Source organism: Hesperophylax consimilis, chromosome 3 (assembly GCF_061612785.1).
Source record: "Hesperophylax consimilis isolate HC1 chromosome 3, BYU_Hcon_1.0, whole genome shotgun sequence".
NCBI classification, from domain to species: Eukaryota; Metazoa; Arthropoda; class Insecta; order Trichoptera; family Limnephilidae; genus Hesperophylax; species Hesperophylax consimilis.
Window position 1 is genome coordinate 12,610,027 of NC_142838.1, and position 21,086 is coordinate 12,631,112.

The 21,086-nt window shown below is 32.4% G+C and overlaps 1 protein-coding gene across 1 annotated transcript in view; it reads left to right on the plus strand.

The window, feature by feature from the left end:
* Positions 1-21,086, plus strand: part of LOC149424975 (uncharacterized) — a 97,688-nt gene that overhangs the window by 36,180 nt on the left and 40,422 nt on the right. The window contains exon 2 of the mRNA XM_089648235.1: positions 19,667-19,915. Within this exon, the coding sequence (XP_089504361.1) occupies positions 19,819-19,915 (97 nt within the window). The 5' untranslated portion in view covers positions 19,667-19,818. The remainder of the gene's footprint in view (positions 1-19,666; positions 19,916-21,086) is intronic.

A 21,086-nucleotide genomic window follows, 5' to 3' on the forward strand; every position in this document is an offset into this window, starting at 1 on the left:
TTGAACAGACAATCCATCTGATTGGACTGCTAGGCCTAATATTAGAAAAGTCTGAGTAAATTGGCGACATCAGTTTTCGTTCATATCCAATTTTGTGTTCAGTAATTAAACCATTTAAAAAAATCATGTAAGTGGCTCTTCGACCAATCGGAAATGAAATTCAGGGTTATGTCAAGAATACTAAATAGTAATCGTGAGTCCCTTACAGGTTCCTTGGACACTCGGTATTCTGGTATTCTGCTACGGAAGACTAGATTGGTTGAGTTGTATTCAGGGACGTACTGAGCCGTGGCATAGCGGATTAAATTGGATCTGATAAGCAAAGGGCATCACTATTATTGTCCTGTAAAGGGTGACACGATGCTCTTTCAATTACAAAATTGGTCATACAGTCTGACTCGTAATTCGCTAATCGGTACCTACGGTCATTCAAGAGATCGAGCGGTACACCAAATTATAGCAATCTGTCAATTAGTGACCTCTTGTATTGATCGACGTATTTAACGTTCGGCGGCTTCGTTAGAGTTGATCGTGTGGTGCAAAAAATCTACGGATTTAAAAAATATGTTTGTTCATTTTTAACTTTTTCCATCTGACTTGTACCCAGCTTTGCTCGGCGTTGAATGGTTTGGAGTAATGTTTTGAGGCTGTGAATTCGAGTATAGGTACCTGAAAATTAGGTCTATTTTTAAGGTGGAAATAATATTATTCTAAAGAATTGCAAAAGTTTACTTTTTATAAGTTTTTGTTTCACTTGGTTCCTCGGAAGTCCTCGACTTTTATCCACCGTTCATTACTAAATATCACATTGTTACTATTAAAAAAACTACATTATATCTACATTTATTCGACTCCGTATCCCATTCTATGGCAGAAATAATGACTTAAGTCATCCTCGGACGTAACCGACTTATTCTATAATCAAACCATCTCTAAACACTCGTGACACTAATAAGAACAACATTTGAAATTTAGAGCGAAATCGGTCCAGTAGTTTACGAGTCTAAGAAAGAAACGTTATTTTATATTTTTATAAATGTATTACACAGTTAGTACAGAAGTTTTATAACTTTAACTGTTCAACTAGGAAGTTCATGTTTTGGGACAGTCAAATTAAAGTATCTGCATAATAAACTTATACGGTTCACAATTCTTTGAACGAATTTCGGTACTTTCTTGTAAGATCTACATTGATACACATCAATAAATCTATTTTCAAGCACAGGCGCTAAACAAACGCCGAGGTTATGTTTCATTTTACATTTGAAGAAGATCTATGCATTGTCTAGTATTTTTATATACGGCTATAAATTTTTTTATTACTTGCTAGAGCAATCCCGATACAATACATAAATGGGAGTTAATATGTAAAATTTTACATAGGTGTTTTGAAATTAAAATTATAGGTTTCACGTACAATACAATCCAAAAATAGAAAAAGAGAACTTAGGTAGAACAAATAAACAAACAAGAAAAAAACAAGACAGAAACAAACAAGGATATACACATAACCACAAAGCCAAGCTAGGAATTTACAAAAAGGTACTTCTCCAGTAAGATATTAAATTAAAACATGGTTAGGAGGAAAAATATGGGTTTAGAATCGTTAGCATTATTTAGAGATTATGGTTATGTACAGTAATGTGAGGTGGAAGCGATAAAATTCATATAATTTGAAGATACGAGGAGATTATAATAAAATAACAGTGTTTTGTAAACACGCAGTAGTATTATGCTCAATATTTTTACGGTAAATAAACTGCTACTGTATAGTAATTTAAAAGTGCAAAGAAAAGCTAGTACTTCCATATCATAAACACGGTACACAATCGTTATGCAGTATGTAGTTTGTACTGAGTCATCGAATTTGGGGGTCATAAAACAACAAACTTTTGAAAGATCCGGGTTTGATAAATGTCGAAGTCTTCTTTCGTAGAAAAAAAAACTTTTACAGCACGAACACCTACTAACTGACAGTGGCGTGCATCGCTTATTCATCAACAAGACTTAGTGGGCATTGAAAATGGATTAGTTAATGTAGCTGGTTTGAATTAGTTATGGATGTATGTTATTTGATCTTAGTTAAGATTTCAAGGATATTAAAATATCTCAAGTATGAGGCCGTGAATTTACAAAACATGAGATAATTTGTTAAAATGTGATTTTCCTATACAAGCATCTATAATTGTATAGAGATGATTTTATTATATTGTTATATATGTTATCTCAGGTTATACTGCTTATATTAACTTCCATTATTATTTCACTAACTATTTTATCTTAACTTTTCCATCCAAATTTATAATACTCTTATCTCTGTAGGATAACCTACACTTTCTATTATGTCTTTTATATTTTTATTTTAGTTATAGTTATGCATGTATCAAATAATATGTAAATGCTCGTTTTTATATCCAATACGTCTGTCTCGACACAGGTACATCCTAGTGAGCTAGATATCGAAAAACACCTGTAAAACAAATTTATATTGATAATAATAAATAAATAAAAAAAAAAACTATTATTTCAAACAAAAGATGATAGAAGACTTTTTTATTTTTTTTTATTTTCCGACTTTATGTCCGGGTTAAATGTTCCCCACAGCAAAAAACTAAACCCTTCCACACACTTTTCCACAAATGATCGTCTAGTCCAAGGCTGCCCAACCTTTTTAGCAGTTGGGCGAAATTGACGATTTTGGGGGGGGGGGGGGATTAGATTTTTTCGTCGCTGATTCTCGTTCTGAGTAACCTAAATAGCGATAAATCGCCGTCGTTGGCAACACTGGTGACCGCGCGCAAGCTGCATTGTTTGTTTTACCGCGGGCCCGCGACACTTTTTCAAATTGGCGGATTGGCGGGTTTTTTGAAAATGTTTCACGCGGGCCACTTATAATTCGTTCGCGGGCCACATTGTGGCCCGCGGGCCTGGGGTTGGGCAGCCTTGGTCTAGTCAATCCACATTATGCATGTTCATTATGTAAGCATAATAAATACAAAACAACACGTCAAATCACCAGAGATCAAATGGGAAAATAATTCACCGACCTCAAAAATATTTATATCAGAGGGTTCGGCTCGGTAGAACTTCTAATTGGACCTATAAATCCCACTGATCCCTCAGTATAAATATTTAAAAAAACTTTCGTAATCCTACATGTTTTAAAATGACCGATTTTTGCATTTTTATGTATAAAATCTTTGACATATCTAATACGCCTAAATTTTGAGTGAGAGAGCTATGTATGATGCCAATAGCCGAAATTATTATTATTATTATTGTTAGACGTAACATTGATTACAGATTCAAAGAATCCAAAAATTCAACATGACTCTCGAGTAGATATTTGACAGAAACGGCGCCAAAGAAATAATCCAAGTACATATTATTATTATTAATAATTTTTATTACATACTCGACAAGTTAAAAATCTAAAAAAATCTTTACAAGGTTTTTTCCTTAATTTTTGTTTGCTGTTTTTTCTTGGGGCACAAACATCTTCCCAACCATTATGGACAGCACGCCACTGATAATTATTTGAGTGGACAAGTCGCATGTCTGCACTCGTCACTTGTGAAAATATCAGATACCTTATAATATTTACCGGTTTATTTATTCAGCTTATGATTGTTCACAACAGCGCATCAATTTTTTTATCAAAAAATATGCAAATTATTCTCATTTTAAGTATTACACAATTTTATCCGTAAGTCATTTAGAGCTAAGCAAATAAGTTCACAGTGTTAAGTTGCTATTTGGTTATGTTTTTAGGAATTATGGCTGTTGAAATTCAAAATAAGTATTTATATGATGTTAATTTAAATTCATGAGGACTAGTACTGAATCGAATATTTCATTGTCAATTCACAACTTGAATACATATTATTAATAATTAGTTAAGCGTAGTTCAAATATTTAAATCTGAGTAAAATTAGCCATGAATCTCTAAGGTCATCTGTGCAATTGAAATTATTATAAGATACGCGTATCATCGTATGACAATGAGATTTATTTGTGTGTTCGTTATTACCTTGATAAATATTTTTTTAAGGGTACCTAGTGCGTGAACTATGAATACATTATGATTTAACGATGTTGTCCCTTCAAATTGTTAAAAAATAGCAGTAGATGCAAATAGAACAAGGGCGTTTTGCAGTGTAGGTTTTACAGTATAAAAAAAGGTTCTTGGTTTTGAAGAGCCTATTTAACACACCATTGATCATGGCACGTATGTATCTACCTATTGCCATAAATTATATAGGTTAATTATTTTTTTATGTTGATAAAAAAAAAGTTTTTGTCTGAAATCTGTCGAGGTTACACCACAAATATTTTCTAAAATGTAAACTGTAATCATTAAATCCACTAATAAAGTGTTTGATGTTCCACATTCCGGCGCACGTACCTTCTTCTGTGCTGTGTTTACGCGTGACAGAGCGTTCGAGTCTTTTTTTGCTCAGTAGGTATCATACTTTAACGTCAATATAGAGACTGAATCTTCTATCATCAACAGCCTTACAATTATTTGCTTTTTATGTTAATGCTGCATAAAAATGTGTTAATTATACTCAAGAATCGGTCTGCGGATTTTCATTACATTATCGATAGACGTTTTCTTGGAATTATTGCATAATATTCACAAATTGCATTTAAAACGGCAATAATTTACTGACAACAAGGACTGTGACTTAAAAATAATTCATATTTATGACCAAGAGGTTATTATATATATAATACTACTAGTGGGCCCGGGCAGACGTTATCCTGCCACAGACAGCCTTCAATATAGGGTTAAAATTTGTGGTTGTATGTATTTTTGGATGAGAAATATGAAAACATATATTTTTTTTTTTTTTTAGATTTCGACAATCGACAATCCTATCGGTTCCAAAACTATCCTATACTTCAAGCTGGAGCCAATCATACATATTCACAAAATTTCATTGTAATCGGTTTGGCGGTTTTGGATATTAGCGTGTACTTACAACTACGGCTTTAAATTAGAAACAACATATTTACGTTTACAAATACGCGTTATGATTTTTAAATTACTGTTATCAAAATTAGCAATATCATCTTCAACCAATTTTTCCCATTAGCGACCTTTTTATTTTCTGTGTCTTGTTCTGTTTCATGTTTCATTTAGATTTATAAGTATTACCTTCTTATTCAATAATTATATTACATTGATGGGTATAATTTCATAAGTTATTCCAATAAAATTGAATAAAAATTCTACACTTCTAGAAAAAGTCAATAGGTGTGTAAATAAAAATAATTGAGTGTTTTCCGTGACACTATTAGTTAAAAATAAATTCGTTAAAACGTTGTTAGCATTAAAAAAGATAACTGCCAAAAATATGGGAAAAATTATTAGAAGATAATATTTTAAAAGGTGAGATCGACAAAAAACACATAAAAAAATTAGGTCACAACTAGGTAGAATGGATTGAAACGTTGTCCTGGTAAGACTGACTCTCAGTTGCGACCGTTAAGTTTTTATTATCTGTGTCTTGTTCTATTTCAAGTTTAGTTTAAGATTTATTAGTATTATCTTCTTCTGTAATGATTAATATTACATTGATGGGTTCTTTCAAAAGTTATTAATATTCACTTGAAATGTTAATAAATGCAGCGCAGTTTAGCGTCCCGTAGTTACCAGCTGAGTAAACCACCGTAACAATAAAAATTGACTCCAGTGTTCAGTGTAATTCGCTGGACTTGAAACATGAATTCTAACTTTGATTTATTTGTACAAAATTGCTGCAAAATAATGTACCTACCAATTTAATCAAGCACATATAGATTTCCATAATAAAAATAATCCTTTCTTATTTGCTTACTCTATAATACTATGTTTAATTTTATATATTTTATAACTACATACTTTTTATATTCTTTTTTTATGTATCTATTTTACTTTAGGGAAATCAACAGTTTACAATGTGGTTCATTCATACATATGTAATTTACCTAACTGAGAAACCAAAAACCGACCACCATAACACGGGCATGTGCCTAGCATGGTGGTCGAAAAATTCCTCAATGCATGTAACTAATAATTTCATTGAAAAAAAAAACTTTAAAAAAAAAATCACTTCAAGTGCGCTTGAATGACGTTAGGAGTCGGGCAGTGAGTTGAAAAATTGGACTTATGATCATATCGTTGGCTTAATATGGAAATGATATAAGTATCCTTTCAAATTGGCGTAACGACCACGAAGATCAATGACGTATACATATTCCGTAACTGCAATGGTATAAACATTAATTAGTGGCCACGACTGTACATATAACGTGATACCTCCATTAGCTTGAAAGTAGAACATAAAGGTTGAAATAAGCCATTAACTCTAAATTTTTAATATAGAACTATCTACCTACGGTATACGAGTTCTCGTAAAACTATCGTCAGATTAATTAGGTTGCAAAGCTGTGATTGGCTGTTGAAAGAAATTGCAGTGATTGATTGATTTCAATTGATTGTGATTTTGCAAAAAATATTGTCGTTGATTTGTACCAAATCATAAATAATAATTAAAATCATTTTTATTACAGGATGTGGGGAGGTTAGTTCAATCCCACACGTCCCATATTGTCAAACATATTGATAGCAATATAGAAATAAGTTTTAAGTAAATCTAAAAAATGTAGTCAATCCAAATAATATAAAAATAAATAAACAATTATAAATAGATATGTCGGGCGTGGTCTTGAGTTAGCTTGGGAACCGGGGCTCACTCAGGAGTGGCGCTTGGTGCTGGTAGGCTGCGGTTATCACCGTGTTGTCGGAGGCCATTAGCCGCATCCTGGCTCCAGTGATCCGTAGACTCTCCATGCCGGCGAATCCATTTAGTCTTAGTTCTGTAAACATTGTCGATGCGCTGCATTATCTTCTGTATACAAATATAATTCTACAGGCGTTATTGTATTGGATTTGGAGTCGTTCCATCGAGCAAGTTCGGTATTGCTGCATTTGTAACATCTTCGGGTAATTATATTAAACATTATGCTGATACTTCTCCTTTGTCGTTCAATATCACCGTCATCTGGTAGGTCTTTATTGTGATATGTCACAAGTTTTTAAAAGAAAGACAAACATTCCCGGGTCAAACCTGATAATATTTGAAAATCTCCTGCTACCACCACGGAAAATGTTGCCTGGGTTGTGATGGAGGACTTAGCCAGCCGAGAAATTGAACACACTACGCCTGAGTGAGACCCAAACGCGATTCAACTCAGCTACGGGACCGGTTTTCTCAACGACATTTGTGGTACAACGTTAATAATAATATTTGGATAATTTATATAGCGCCGTTTTCGTTTTCGTTAAAAATCACCTCAAGTGCGCTGTACAAATACATTTATTAAATCGTGAATACTAGAATTACTGTTACAATTACTGGTACATTTAATTTTATAAGCATAATTACCCATGTTCAGGGACAAATTATACCAGTCTGAAGATGGTTGAAACCGGTAACAATCAATAAATAAAAAAGGTTTAAATTAATTCAATATATCATATATCGTAATAGTGGCATTCCATCACGAATTGACACCATCAACAAGAGAAATATTGAAATAGGTCTCGTAATTCAACTTCACAGAATTTCAACAATTTTACAGAGTTCAAACCTAATTTTCTATATTTTTTATTATTTGTAATTTTTGTACCATTATGAAACAATAACATAAATTAGCTTTGAAATTTGAATTGTTCAACTTCTGTGCTGTGCTCAACAATTGGCTTTAGGATAGTTGTTAATTATTTTATTTTCTTCGTGCATAAACTTTAATTTTGTAAACTATTGATTTCACCTAAAAACATCCCTCTATGTGAATTATTAACTTATTCGAGCTGTGCATCAGTTGTTAAATGATTGGGTTGGATGGAATTGAGTCATCGTTTACTTCTGCATACCTGGCAATGGGACTACCTACCTGGCTTGATGCTTATATATCTGCGAGCGTATTGAAATGTTTGGCGGATCATGCCGGGAACAATGGAGATAATGAATGATCAGTTTCCGCCGTGATGTTGTGACCTATTGAAGCCTGTGCCGATATTTCAATGGCAAACTCTTTGTTGGTACAATTCATCAGAGCAGGAACAACGGAATATTATGGTGTGCAATCGGAAAATGGTTTGAATCAGTGCATGTACGATGGGTTAATGTGATTAGTTTCGTTATGCAAATTATTAATGTTTTTGACATCCGGCATAGATTAAATTGCATCTAACCTAATTAAAAATATATGACCTCCATGACAGCCGGAAACTTTCCTCCTTGGTTATTGTGCTAAAAGATGTGCAAAAAAATAAAATCAAATCAAATGTTTTTTCTGATTAATAATATTCCATTTGTTGGTGGAGATCGTTTTTTTGTTTTGTTTAGTTACTATATCCGATTAGCCAGATACTTCTTATACTTCCTCTTCTACATTATTGTTCATTTCTCTTCTTTCTTCAGCCTACTGCATAGTATTCAGCATAGTCTGCAACCTGGCAGGCAACGGACGCGTGTAACTGTACGTTAGTCGCACTAACACGTTGAGACCCGAATACAAAACAGGATAAATAAAACGTTGCGATGGAGGAAGAAGTTGATCCGCATGACTACATATCCAAAGCTAAGAAAGAAATTGCTGAAATGACCGCATTATTCGATGAATCAAGAATCACAAAAGAAACAAAAATAGAAATCTCGAAAAAAATGAGCTCTATTATGGAAAATATTTCGCATATGGCGATAGACCTAGCAAAACTGAAAGAAAAAAATACAATGCTGAAGGAAATGCTAAAAACTAAAAATGAAAGAGTAACGTACGCGTCAGCAGTAAAAACCAACTATCACCAAGAAGAGATTGAAGAAAAAAACTTTCCAATTATAATAACTTCATTAAATACGAACCAAAATCAAGACCAACTTAAGGAAACAATACAAAATAAAATTAAAATATCTGCTCTGGGCATCGGAGTAAACAGCATGAAAAAAATAACTAACAACAGATTAATTATAACTTGCCCTAAAAAAGAAGATGCAACCAAACTGAAAAATGAAATAAACAAAATATCAAAAAAAGACATTACGGCAGAAGAAATACAAAGAAAAAAACCGTGTGTAATATTCAAAGGAATACAAACAAATTACACAAAAGAAGAATTTTTAACAGACTTAAGACTCCAAAATGATGACATTAAAACAATGACAGATCAAAATCCTGATATATTTCAGGTGAAAGCTATCACCGACAACAAAAGAAATAAGTCCCACAATATAATTGTCGAAACAAATGGAAACATGAGAGATTACCTTATAAGAAAAAAACGTGTCAACTTAGGATTCTTGAGGATATATGTTGAAGACTGCTACCCTTTAACGCAATGCTACCATTGTCTAAGATTTGGCCATACTGCACATAAATGCCTAGATAAAATAAAGGATCCAAGATGTATGCACTGCGCCGGGGACCACCAATACCGGGAATGCAAATCTCTGGACTGCCCCCCCAAATGTGCCAACTGCTGGGATTCTAATCAAAAGAAACAAAAAAATTTCCCTACGGATCACCTACCAAATAGTATAGCATGTAAGTTTAGAAATTATATGTTAAAAGTTGCCAAACAAAAAATTGATTACAATGCAGAATAAATTAACTATTTTAATTAAAATCAATAATTTAAATATTCAGCCTGACGGCATAGTGTTAAACAAGTCATTTACAAATCATGAGTCACTGCCGATTGCTTATCAGCGGCGGCACTCTTATTTTAAATATATTCAGACGACAATAAACAAAAATAATAATAGAGGTGTTGCAGTACTCATTCTGACGAAATTCATTATTGTTAATATTTTAGATTACCCAATATTTCTTACAAACTGCATTCAAATTGAAATAAATATAAAAATGACATATGTAAACCTACCTTTCAATCATTACTCAAATAAATACTTAGGTATAGTAACCAGGGAGGTTGTAATAAATTATCATATTAATAGCACAGAATTTGAACTAATTATTTTATAAAATATTGCTTTAAGTAATTATCTAGAAGAAGATAATGAAGTAGATTTTTTAAGAACTAACGACCTACAACAGTGGATAAATATTAAAAAAAGTGATGTAGGGGAATTAATTTGTATTCATGTAAATATCAGATCATTATGTAAGAATTGGGATGTTTTACATGTTTATTTAAGAAATTGTTGGGAGCGTATAGATATTTTAATGATTAGCGAAACTAATATACAAGCTGACCAAATTAATATGTATGAGATTCCGGGCTATTCAAATTACAACTATTGTCGTAATAATAAATCAGGTGGGGGCATATCTCTATATATAAGAAACAGTATGGTATTTAAACAATCACCACTAGAATCAAATTATTTTGAAAATGTTTTTGGTGTAATTACTCTTCCAAATAAACAAAGTTTGAGTATATTAGCGATATATCGACCACCGAATCTTAACAAACTATCTTTTATCAGGGAAATTGAATCTATTCTGACGGATTTCATAGGCCTTCGAGACAATGTTTTGTTCTTTGGGGACACTAATATAAACTTGATGAATTTTAATGATCCTGTAGTAAACTCATATGAAAATATTCTTGCAAGCAATTATTTGATCAAATGCATAGACGGTGTGACGCGGGAAGCAATTGTTAGCGGGCGCATAACACAATCATGCATAGATCATATATACGTTAGGTACAGTAACGGGCTTAAACAAGTGGACTCGCTATCATCGTGCGTATGCGAGATTTCCATAGCAGATCACTATATGACAGCCGTTAATATTAAATATGATGTGCAAAAAGAACCATTAAAAAACATGAAAAAGATAACAATTTTGTCCCAAAAACATATTGATAGTCACATCCGAGAAATACATTGGAATTCTTTACTTAATGCACAAGAAAGTACCTTTTTGTATCATCAAATTAAAAATAATTTCATTAATTTATATGAAAAAAGCACTGTATCATTTTTTGAAAAACCAACCAAAAGACCACATGCGATCAAAAAATGGATAACTACAGATATTTTAGAGTTAATAAAAAAAAGGGATTTATTGTTTCGAAGATGGAAAAATTCTCCTTGTAATAAAACTTATGAAAATGAATACAGGTACATGCGAAATAATGTCAACAAATTAATTACTAAAAGAAAAAATTGTTATTTTAAAGATAAATTCAAACGTAGTTTCAATAATACTAAGCAAACATGGGATGAAATAAATAAATTGTTGGGAAGAAAAACTAAAAGTAATTGTGATGAAGTCATCTCACGATATGTGTTAAAGGAACAGACGGTGGAAAGTGTAACAAACCAATATGTAAATTATTTCTCAGATAGTATAAGCCAAATGTTGCACAGATGTGATTTTAAGGCATCCAATGTTAATCAAATAGAATTACCTCACAGTATGTATTTACCAAAGGCAACTCTCACTGAGATAAAAAATATTGTTAAGAAAATGAAAAATTCAAAATCCTTGGGAATGGACAACATAAGAATGTACGATATAAAAAGACATATAGATATTTTAGGACCTATTATAACGCACTTAGTTAATAGACTTATTATAGAAGCTGAATTGCCAAATGATCTTAAATGTGCTATTATTAGACCTATATACAAAGGAGGAAAGCACTCAGAAATAGGAAACTATCGACCTATCAGTATAATGCCTGCACTTGAAAAAATTTTTGAAAAATATATTTCCTTAAAATTAAATAAATACTTAGAAAAATTTGACATTATAGACCAAAAACAATATGGCTTTCAAAAGAAAAAAAGCACAGAGAATTTATTACAGGACTTTTCAAATTATATTAATAATGAATTAAACCATAAAAGACATGTTTTAGTACTATTTATAGATAACTCCAAAGCGTATGATACAATTGACCCACAAAAATTATTAAAAATCTTAGAAGCAATTGGAATTAGAGGTAACCTACTTAATTTGTTTAAAAAATATTTATCTAATAGACATATATGTGTAAAAATATTAGAAAAAATGAGTGGGAGGAAAAAAATCTGTGCTGGAGTCCCGCAGGGGTCGATTTTGGGTCCAACCCTTTATATTATATTTGTATCAATAATGAAAAAATTATTTAAATATGTAAGACACTTTGTATATGCTGACGACACTGCTCTTGTCATATCTGATGAACAATTATCCATTGCAATTAAATATATGCAACATGACTTTACGTCCCTGATAAAATGGTCACATGACGCAGGTCTAATCATTAATACCAAGAAAACTAAATTGATGCACATACGGTCTCCACATGCTTCATTTCAGATTATGCCTAAAATAATTTCACATAACTTTATATGTATTCATCAAAACATTTTACAGCCATGTATGTGTGAAAGTATTGAACTGGTAAATGAATACGTTTATTTGGGGGTGACTGTTGATTGTCATTTCAAATGGGATACACAAATAAACAAAACTTGCAAGCGGCTGAGAGCGATAGTGGGTAGGATATACAAACTGAAATGTTTCGTTCCGGTGAATATTTTAAAAATTATTTACCTATCACTAGCAGAATCAACTTTACGGTATGGTTTAACTACTTGGGGTCACTCTTGTAAAACTAATTTAAACCACCTGCAATCAGTACAAAATTCTATGGTTAAGTTATTAGCTCAAAAACATATTTTTTCACAGAGACGAAACATATCATTGTTGTATCGGAATTTAACAATATTACCGGTGCAGACCTTATTATGGTACAAAATATTGATTCAACATATATCTGAGTCTGATTATAAAAGGAAAGTGGAACATGAATATAATACAAGGTTTACAAAGAATGAAGGAATGCTTGTTCCAAAATATAATAATAAATACGGACGGCGAACCCTAGAATTTAACGTGCCAAAAATGCTTAATATGTTACCCATTAATATAAAAAATTGCGATTCCACAAATAGATTGAGATATATGCTGAAACAATGGTTACTAAATAGAGATAGTTTATATTAATTTATGTGTGTTAATTGTATAGTTATAGTAATAATATTATTTTTGTATACATATATGTAATTGATCATTAACATCCTGTTGACAAACTGCTTTATTGAAGTTTAACGGGATTGTAGCTTGAAAACCAATAAAAAAAAAAAAAAAAAAAAAACTTCATCATCACCAGCTCCAGACAGACCAAAATTTGAGAATAGTTGTACAGTGGTATGGGTAATGCCGCCCTAGAAACGATTTATTGGATAACCAAAACGTCGACAGTAGATTACCCCAAGTGGCTAGCTATGTTTGGTGACTTAGCAGGGGTGCCCGAGTAAGGTTTGTCCAGGTCTTGGCGGCGGATGGGTCTGCCTTCCTACTGCGTGGCGGGCTGGAGAGGGAGAGACTGGTTGTCGGAGACCCTTATTCCTTTCTAGCCAGGCTCTCTCAACCCAAGAGTATAACAGATATACACGGAGAGTTATGAGTAATGACAATTTATTAAGAATCCCTTCAAATCATTGGTAATCCGGCTAAAACCGGGATTGCAGTCATTTGACGAATGAATTGACAGGTTTCAGTATTTTTCAGTAAATTACGAATATATTACCAAAATATTGGAACACGTATTCCGACACACAGATTATCAATACTCATTTTTCTTTGTGTACGTCCGTCACTCGTGGATACACTGACCCCCAGATTACCCACCTCTCATAGCTGTTCCTTCCCAGAATTTCCTCTCCTTCCTTTCCTTAAAAAGACCCCCGCACAGCATATCCAAAGATGACATAGGCCTTGAGGGAAATTATTATACTCACGGCCTCCAAAATCCCGCTAGTAATGTGCCTTTAGCTATAATTAATTACCTGTAAATGTTTTGGGTACATTATGAGGTTACTAGTACCAAGTTACTCTTTCTCGAACTGAAAACAAATGCCAATTATTATTGATGGATAATTTATGAAATGATTCAATGCATGTGTTAAGTACATAAATACAGGGTTTTCCAATAAGAGGTGTTATTTTGATATTCAATCGTAAAAGATCAATAGTTTCGTTGCTTGTGTGGCACGTAGCGCCGTTTTGTTGAAATACAACATTGTCCAGATAAATACCATCCAATTTCGGCCATAAAAAATATTTAATCATCTCTCGATAGCGATCCATTTACTGTAACTCACTGTCCTCATTTTCGAAAAAGTAAAGTCCAATGACTCCGCCGGACCATACACCGCACCACGCTGAAGATAGAGAGGCTTTTCAACAATAATTCTTGGGTTTTCCGAGCCCCAGATGCGACAATTTTGCTTTTTGACGAAGCCACCGAGGTGGAAATGGGCCTCATCACTCAAGATGATTTGCATTTGATTCACTCAAGTGAATTTTAATAATTTAAATTGCGTTGTTGAAGCGTGTATCGTTCCATTTTTATTAATGGCGTAGTTTTTACTTGTCAAATGTCAAAAAACAACAGCTTCAAAAGTAACATCTACCGAAATAGCGGGATATTCAAAATAACACCTCTTATTGGAAAACCTGTATAATGCCCTGAACTCAACATGCTTCAAAAACACTTACAAAAATAGGAAGTTATCACGAATATATCTAGAGTTTAAAATTATTGACCAATATCGAATCATCATTAATACCTAGTAGCTTCTGACTGCCTAAAATGAATTATTTTCAATGATAATTCATTCACTATGGGCACAAGAGGTCATATCAAAATTTTAACACATAATATTATATTCATATTTGTTTTATACTCTACTAGCAGACGTGCACCCAGCGTTGCTCGGGGTTATTAATTGTTTGGAATAAAATTTTCAGGATGTTAATTCTAATGTACCTACATGAAAACTGGGTGCATTTTTAAAGAGGAAATAATATTATAATATATTAAATAAAAATTTTAGTATTTTAAGTATTTTTTTCACTTGATCGTGACCTAGGGCGTTCTCGTTTACCTCTACCATCCACACACACATCATAAACTCGTCTTACACATCTTTCTTAGTTCATCACGTAGGCCTCATTTCACAAAAAAAATTTTTTCAATCTCCAATCTTTTTTCCAATCCACTGCTTGAAGTATCATTAAATCTTTTTACTTTTTACTTTTAAAAAACAATATCATATCGACTTAAACTTGACCTCGTATTTCGACCCAGTGTCGATTAAGTCTTTCTTGGGCGCCCTCGAATTTTTCCACCATTCACTACTTTATACCATAATGCTTCTGTTAAAAAAAACTACATTATGTCGCCTTTATAACATCATAATGCGTTAAGGCGAAGCTTAATGCTAAATCAGTATTTCGATTAATCTTTACAACGAATTGGTGTACATTATGCATACCAAAAATATGCGTTAGATAAATTGAAGATTTTCCTTTCATTTCTCTTGAGTAGAATAAAATTAATTACTCACTAAAAAATATAAATGTAAACTACTAAAATAAATATTTTTTCACTAGAAATGTATGAACGCGTAAAGGAAACTACTTTAAAAAAATACATTATTATAGCTAAGATTATCTGTGACAGTTTCACTTGATTATTTTTTTTGCTTTCTTATAAAACTATTTACAAAATAAATAAAAACCAGTTTTGTGCTTGAAATCTGAAATCGAACGTTTCTAGACTCCGTTTGTCAAGCGATTTTAATGCCTATTACCTACAATATAAGGTATACCAAGAATATACATTTTTTTGGCTTGTAGCTTCCTCTTAAGTCTTCCCCGGGCGTCCCCGATTTTTCTACCACTCAAACTGCTCTATAAACAATATTACTGACACTAATAAGAACAAGCTTTGAAATTTATATAGGAGACAAACAAAGAAACATTCACTTTTACATATATAGATTCATAACAAACATAACACTTATCGTTAATATTTATCACGAGCTAATACGTGTTTATTATCAATTAGTGTGACCTAGAGAAGATCACTATGTTTATCGGTTAGGAGTAGCAATCCTTGAACATCCCCATCGAATATTATTGAATGATTATTTGACCTTAATGGTAAGCTTTTAAGTGACCCCTTACAATTTTCCGGTTCGTTGACTTAGTCCAAGGGAAAGGTCACGTCGCATATTGTCACAGTTTGTTATTCAGTGCAGTGAGTAATGAAAGATGTACATTCAATCCTAATAATTCAAGGGAAAGTGTTGCAAGAAGCATGACCAGAAATTACCTGATATGATTTGAGATTTTCATGTCCAAAGTATTACCGTGATTTATTTTTGGGGTATTTAGTACAGCATTACAGAATCCATTACCAGGACAGTAGAGAGGTGTGTGTTTATCTATGTAGAAGCAATATCTTAGGGTTCCAATTCTCTTAGGGCTGGCATTTCAGTATAATTATTTGTTAAATTTATATAATTTTCGGCGTTTAGTTTTGATGTAGCCATGACGTACCGGAAACCATTAGGTTAGCCCCGTCGTACCTATTAATATGAATGGAGTTGTTATGGATTTCAATTGTCTTTGTGCGTCTTGGGTCTTCCCAGAAATTCTGAAACAAATCCAAAGTAATGGCTGTTTCCAATTAGGTGCTCGGTGATTGCCGATTTTTCAGTACATATATGAAACCTATAGTTACCTTCATATAAATTTTGTACCTACACAAAAATATTAACTATAAGTGACGGTTATTATGTCACACAAAAACATGGTATTTCAATAAAATATAATTTTCACGCAACCTTATGAAGGTTTTAAAATAACAATGAAATAGATTTTTTTAAATAAATAATCGCCAAATAATAATAATAAGTTCAGTTCCAGCTATTTATACGCTTCTCTGATTTAGCATTTGTACCCACCTACATTAACCTTCAATTCTATTTACACCATTTAATGGCATATGTGTTATTTTGAAGTAGAGCACTAAACAATATTTTTTATTGCTTTAGTGCGTTTGTTTGTTTTTTTTTTTGCTAGTCTGAGCAATACGATACCCGGAGGTTTAGCACTGATGATCGAAAAAGTCTTTAGTCAGTTAGCGATATTTGCGAGCACGGTCAAGGATTGATAGTATCAGACAAGCTTCGGTTATGTTGATCGTTACGCAAAATTACGGTTCGGTTTTCTAACGAACGGAGTTGAACAAACGAAGCTGTAAGAATTGAAAGAATACGCGGCGAGTTGAATCCTTTCGGGTCAATGACGCTACATTGGTTCTGATTTGCAGAAACAAAATTTGTTCATGTAAGAAGATTTGAATAAGATCTCATTAACTAATTAACTCCCTCTTTAGTGATAAAAATTAAATGCGGACTGCCAATGCACATTTAGGTTAGTATTTCAATTCAACATTGCCAATGTATTAATATTTTTACTAAACTGTATGACGTTTGATAATTCGTAATGTGTTAGAAAACCTCCAGTATTGCCACACCTATTGTGTCGACTTCTATTTATTGCCTCATTAATATCGGTCTGGATATCAATAGCCCGACCATTTTCAAGAAATCGGTATAAAATCGTCGGTAGTTATGCCTAACGATCCGATATTGTAAAGTAATCGATTTCACTGTGCTAGCGCCCTGATATGATACTAGACGGTCTCCGCGGTCGAAGGGAAATGCTCTCGCTATGAAATTATTTTAAACTAATTTGAACCACTATCGGTGTATGTGCAGTTATTATATCGATGGTGTGCAAAATTAGTTTCAAACATGCGTTCTTTACAATATTTTTCCTGTACGTTTAAATCATTTTAAAGAGATTGGAGAGGTGAACTGAATGAGACAAAAAAACATTCACATGACTATCGAATTGAACCGCGCTTTTAAATTTAAACTGAATTGATAAACTTGGCTAGTCACCCAGTATCTTAGGCAGTGGCGGAGTAAGAGGAGAAGAGTTTTTATAAGTTATTTTTTCATGTTGTTGATTATGACTTAGGATGCACGTAAAGTAGCAAAACACAGTAATTTTACAAATTATATTATAGAGTTTTATGATGTCTTGACTGGAAAGGTCTCTATATATGATTCGTGACGCAGGAAAATTTAACTGTAAAGCTGAAATCAAAGCAAATAGCAAAGACTTTCGAACGGTTGCCACTGGGGTCATGAAAATGAAACAGATTTTTCACCTGGAATCTCTAGAAGAATGCAATTACTTTTATCTCGCAATGTGCTTTGTGAGCAAGAGTAAGAACTAGAAACTAGGGCAAGACAAGATTTTTATGCAAAGCACAGAGGATAACAAATTATTATAAGCAATAACGCAAATATAAATTGAGAAAATCTTCCGAGTAAAAATAAATGCCGCCGACACGAATTGAACTCGCACCTTCTTATTGCCGGTCAGGTACACTGAACCGCTGTGCTACGTCGGCTTATTTGTAACCGCCAAATAATTCAGTATATACTAGTATTTCACTCAACAATTATCACTTTTTAAAATTTTACATTTTTATTTTATTTTGATTTTGAATATAATATGTAGGTACTTAGATGTAACAAGACAGCTGCACAACACCACTACGAATATCTAGACTCAAATCTATTTAACTCTTTACCGAATGCAATAAAAAGTAATGAAAGTTATGCGAATTAAAAAAAAACTAATGTACTCGTATATAAAATATTATTATTATTTTCTACCTTTTCATTATATTTTCAATCAAAAGAATACACGAAAACTTGCCAAGCACAGATTTGGAACTTGTCACTATCAAAAACAACTTGAATTATCAAAAAAAGTGTTAGGTTTTCAAAACGACCAAATTAAGATAAACGGAACTATGTAACAATTATTTTAATAAAAAATAGATTGAGCATTTGAAACAATAGAATCGGTTTTCAAATTATGCAATAAATTTTTGTTGTCATTCTTTACCGAGAAAATAATACCTAGTGGTGTCATCCATTTTCCGGAACATTTTTCAACAAATTTGCAGTTACAAAAACCTGTTTTTTTTTACTCGCAGCTATTAAATAAAAATACTAAGCATGATGTGTATATATGTGAAAAATATTACAATGAATAATAATTTTAGTTCGATTAAATATTTACGATGCTTATATTAAAAAAAAAAACAAAACCGTTAATGTAATAATTAATTTTTGAAAATTCATGAAAATTATATTTTGATATTTATAGACTTTGAAGGAAAAAATAATTTTGAAAAATATCTGTCACGGAATGCTTGTATATGTGAAAAATCAAAAACGATTTTCATTGAAGGGAGTGAAAATACAAGTAAACTAGTCTTTGTATTTAAAAAAATAAAAAAAATTTTAAAAGTAATGTATCAAAATATATACATTTATAAAAAGCGGTAATGTTGTATCGTAAACAAACATTTTTTTAATTAATAAATAATACATATTAGTGAAAACATTGATATTGAAGAAAGCCTTACTGCACAACAACAAACATTACTTTGGAATAAAGAAACATATTTGAGATTAGATCTAGGACAACAAAACATCCCACAAAGTATACTCTTCGATGAGTCTTCCCGGCACAGACTTTTGGCGGCCGGGCCGAAAGAGCCTACGAGTCACGAGGCCGGCCGCGGCCGTGCAAGATCGTCTTGCTACGCAAGAGTCGGTTTCCAGAAGACGTTTCATACGAAAAATGAATACTAAATATCTTTTAGTAACTATTGAAAGATTCATTGACATATTATATTTCTTTATTTCAGTTTGGTGAGACCAGAAACGGACCCCTGTATGACGATGAAGCCAGGATAAAGAAAAGACCGATCACTCATCTGAGAAGTCAGATTAGAAACGCCAAACAAAAAATACTATTTATAACTAATAAGGGATAAAAATAGAAAAACAAGCTTTCAAGATGTGGTTCATAAAGGCCTTTTTTGGGAGGATCACGAAAGACCTCAAGCAGAAGGAGCTCCTCCCTTTGAAGATATTATTCTTCGTACATGCATCAAGTAAGTTATAATTTAACTATTGATTATTTTCCAGTAATTCTGATTCTGTTTGCTTTAATAAAAATCTACACTGTGCAAGTCACATTTTTCGTAGTACCTAAGCAAAGCAGATGATTTGTACATGCGGTCATTAAACAACGGAGTTCCGCAGGAATATATACTAAGACTACTACTGTTCCAAATTTATATAAATGATATATCCCAATTTGATTTATTTTGCATTTTTCTACTAAGGTGAAGATTTAAACATCTTACTAGAAAATACACAAAGAGGCTTAGAAAAAAATAACAGTTGGCTCCAATCAAATATCCTAACTACGAATGTTAAAAAAACTGGATACATGATTTTAAGCTCAACCCGTAAAATCATTCCTCCTCATGTATCCTTAAAAATTGAATATATCAACCTGCAAATCCTGATACACGTGTAATATCTTGGGCTGTGCATCGATAAACACCTAACATTTAAACAGCATATTCATATCACCAACTTAAGTAGCGTATTTAGCCTTTATCATATCTGTTACCAAATAAAATTTAAAAAGGTCTATTATAGCCTTGTAAATTCACATTTAAACTACTTGATTGAAATCTGGGGAAATGTAAATGAAACATAAATAAATGAACTACAGGTAACACAAAACAAAGTAATCAAAAAGCTATTTCACTTCAAATCTAGAACTTCCAAAAAAAATTATATACGGAAACAAAACTAAAAAAATTAACATTAAGAAAATTATATGAATATAATACATTTCTGCTTATATACAAAATAACTCATACATACAAATACAGAACTCATTAAAATGTCCCAAGTACACACACACTTTACACTGCAACACGATAAAATACATTTAAACACCATACATACCTTTTTTTGTTATTTGTTTTTGGGGTGTTGTTATGCCGTGTTGCGCTAACTCCTTCTTTAGCCAAAGTCCGAAACGTTGGCTAAAGAAGGCTATTAATCCAGTATGCAACTGAATAGAAAAATCATTTATACAGGGTGTCCGGGGGTAAAGTTCACAAACTTCGGGAGGTGATTTTAGATGATGTTAGGAGTACAAAATGGTTCCATGATAACTCAACACATTGACAATTCAACACACTTTTAAAAAGTGATATAAAGTCATTAGAAACGATGATATTTTTTTTATTAACCTAACCTAAC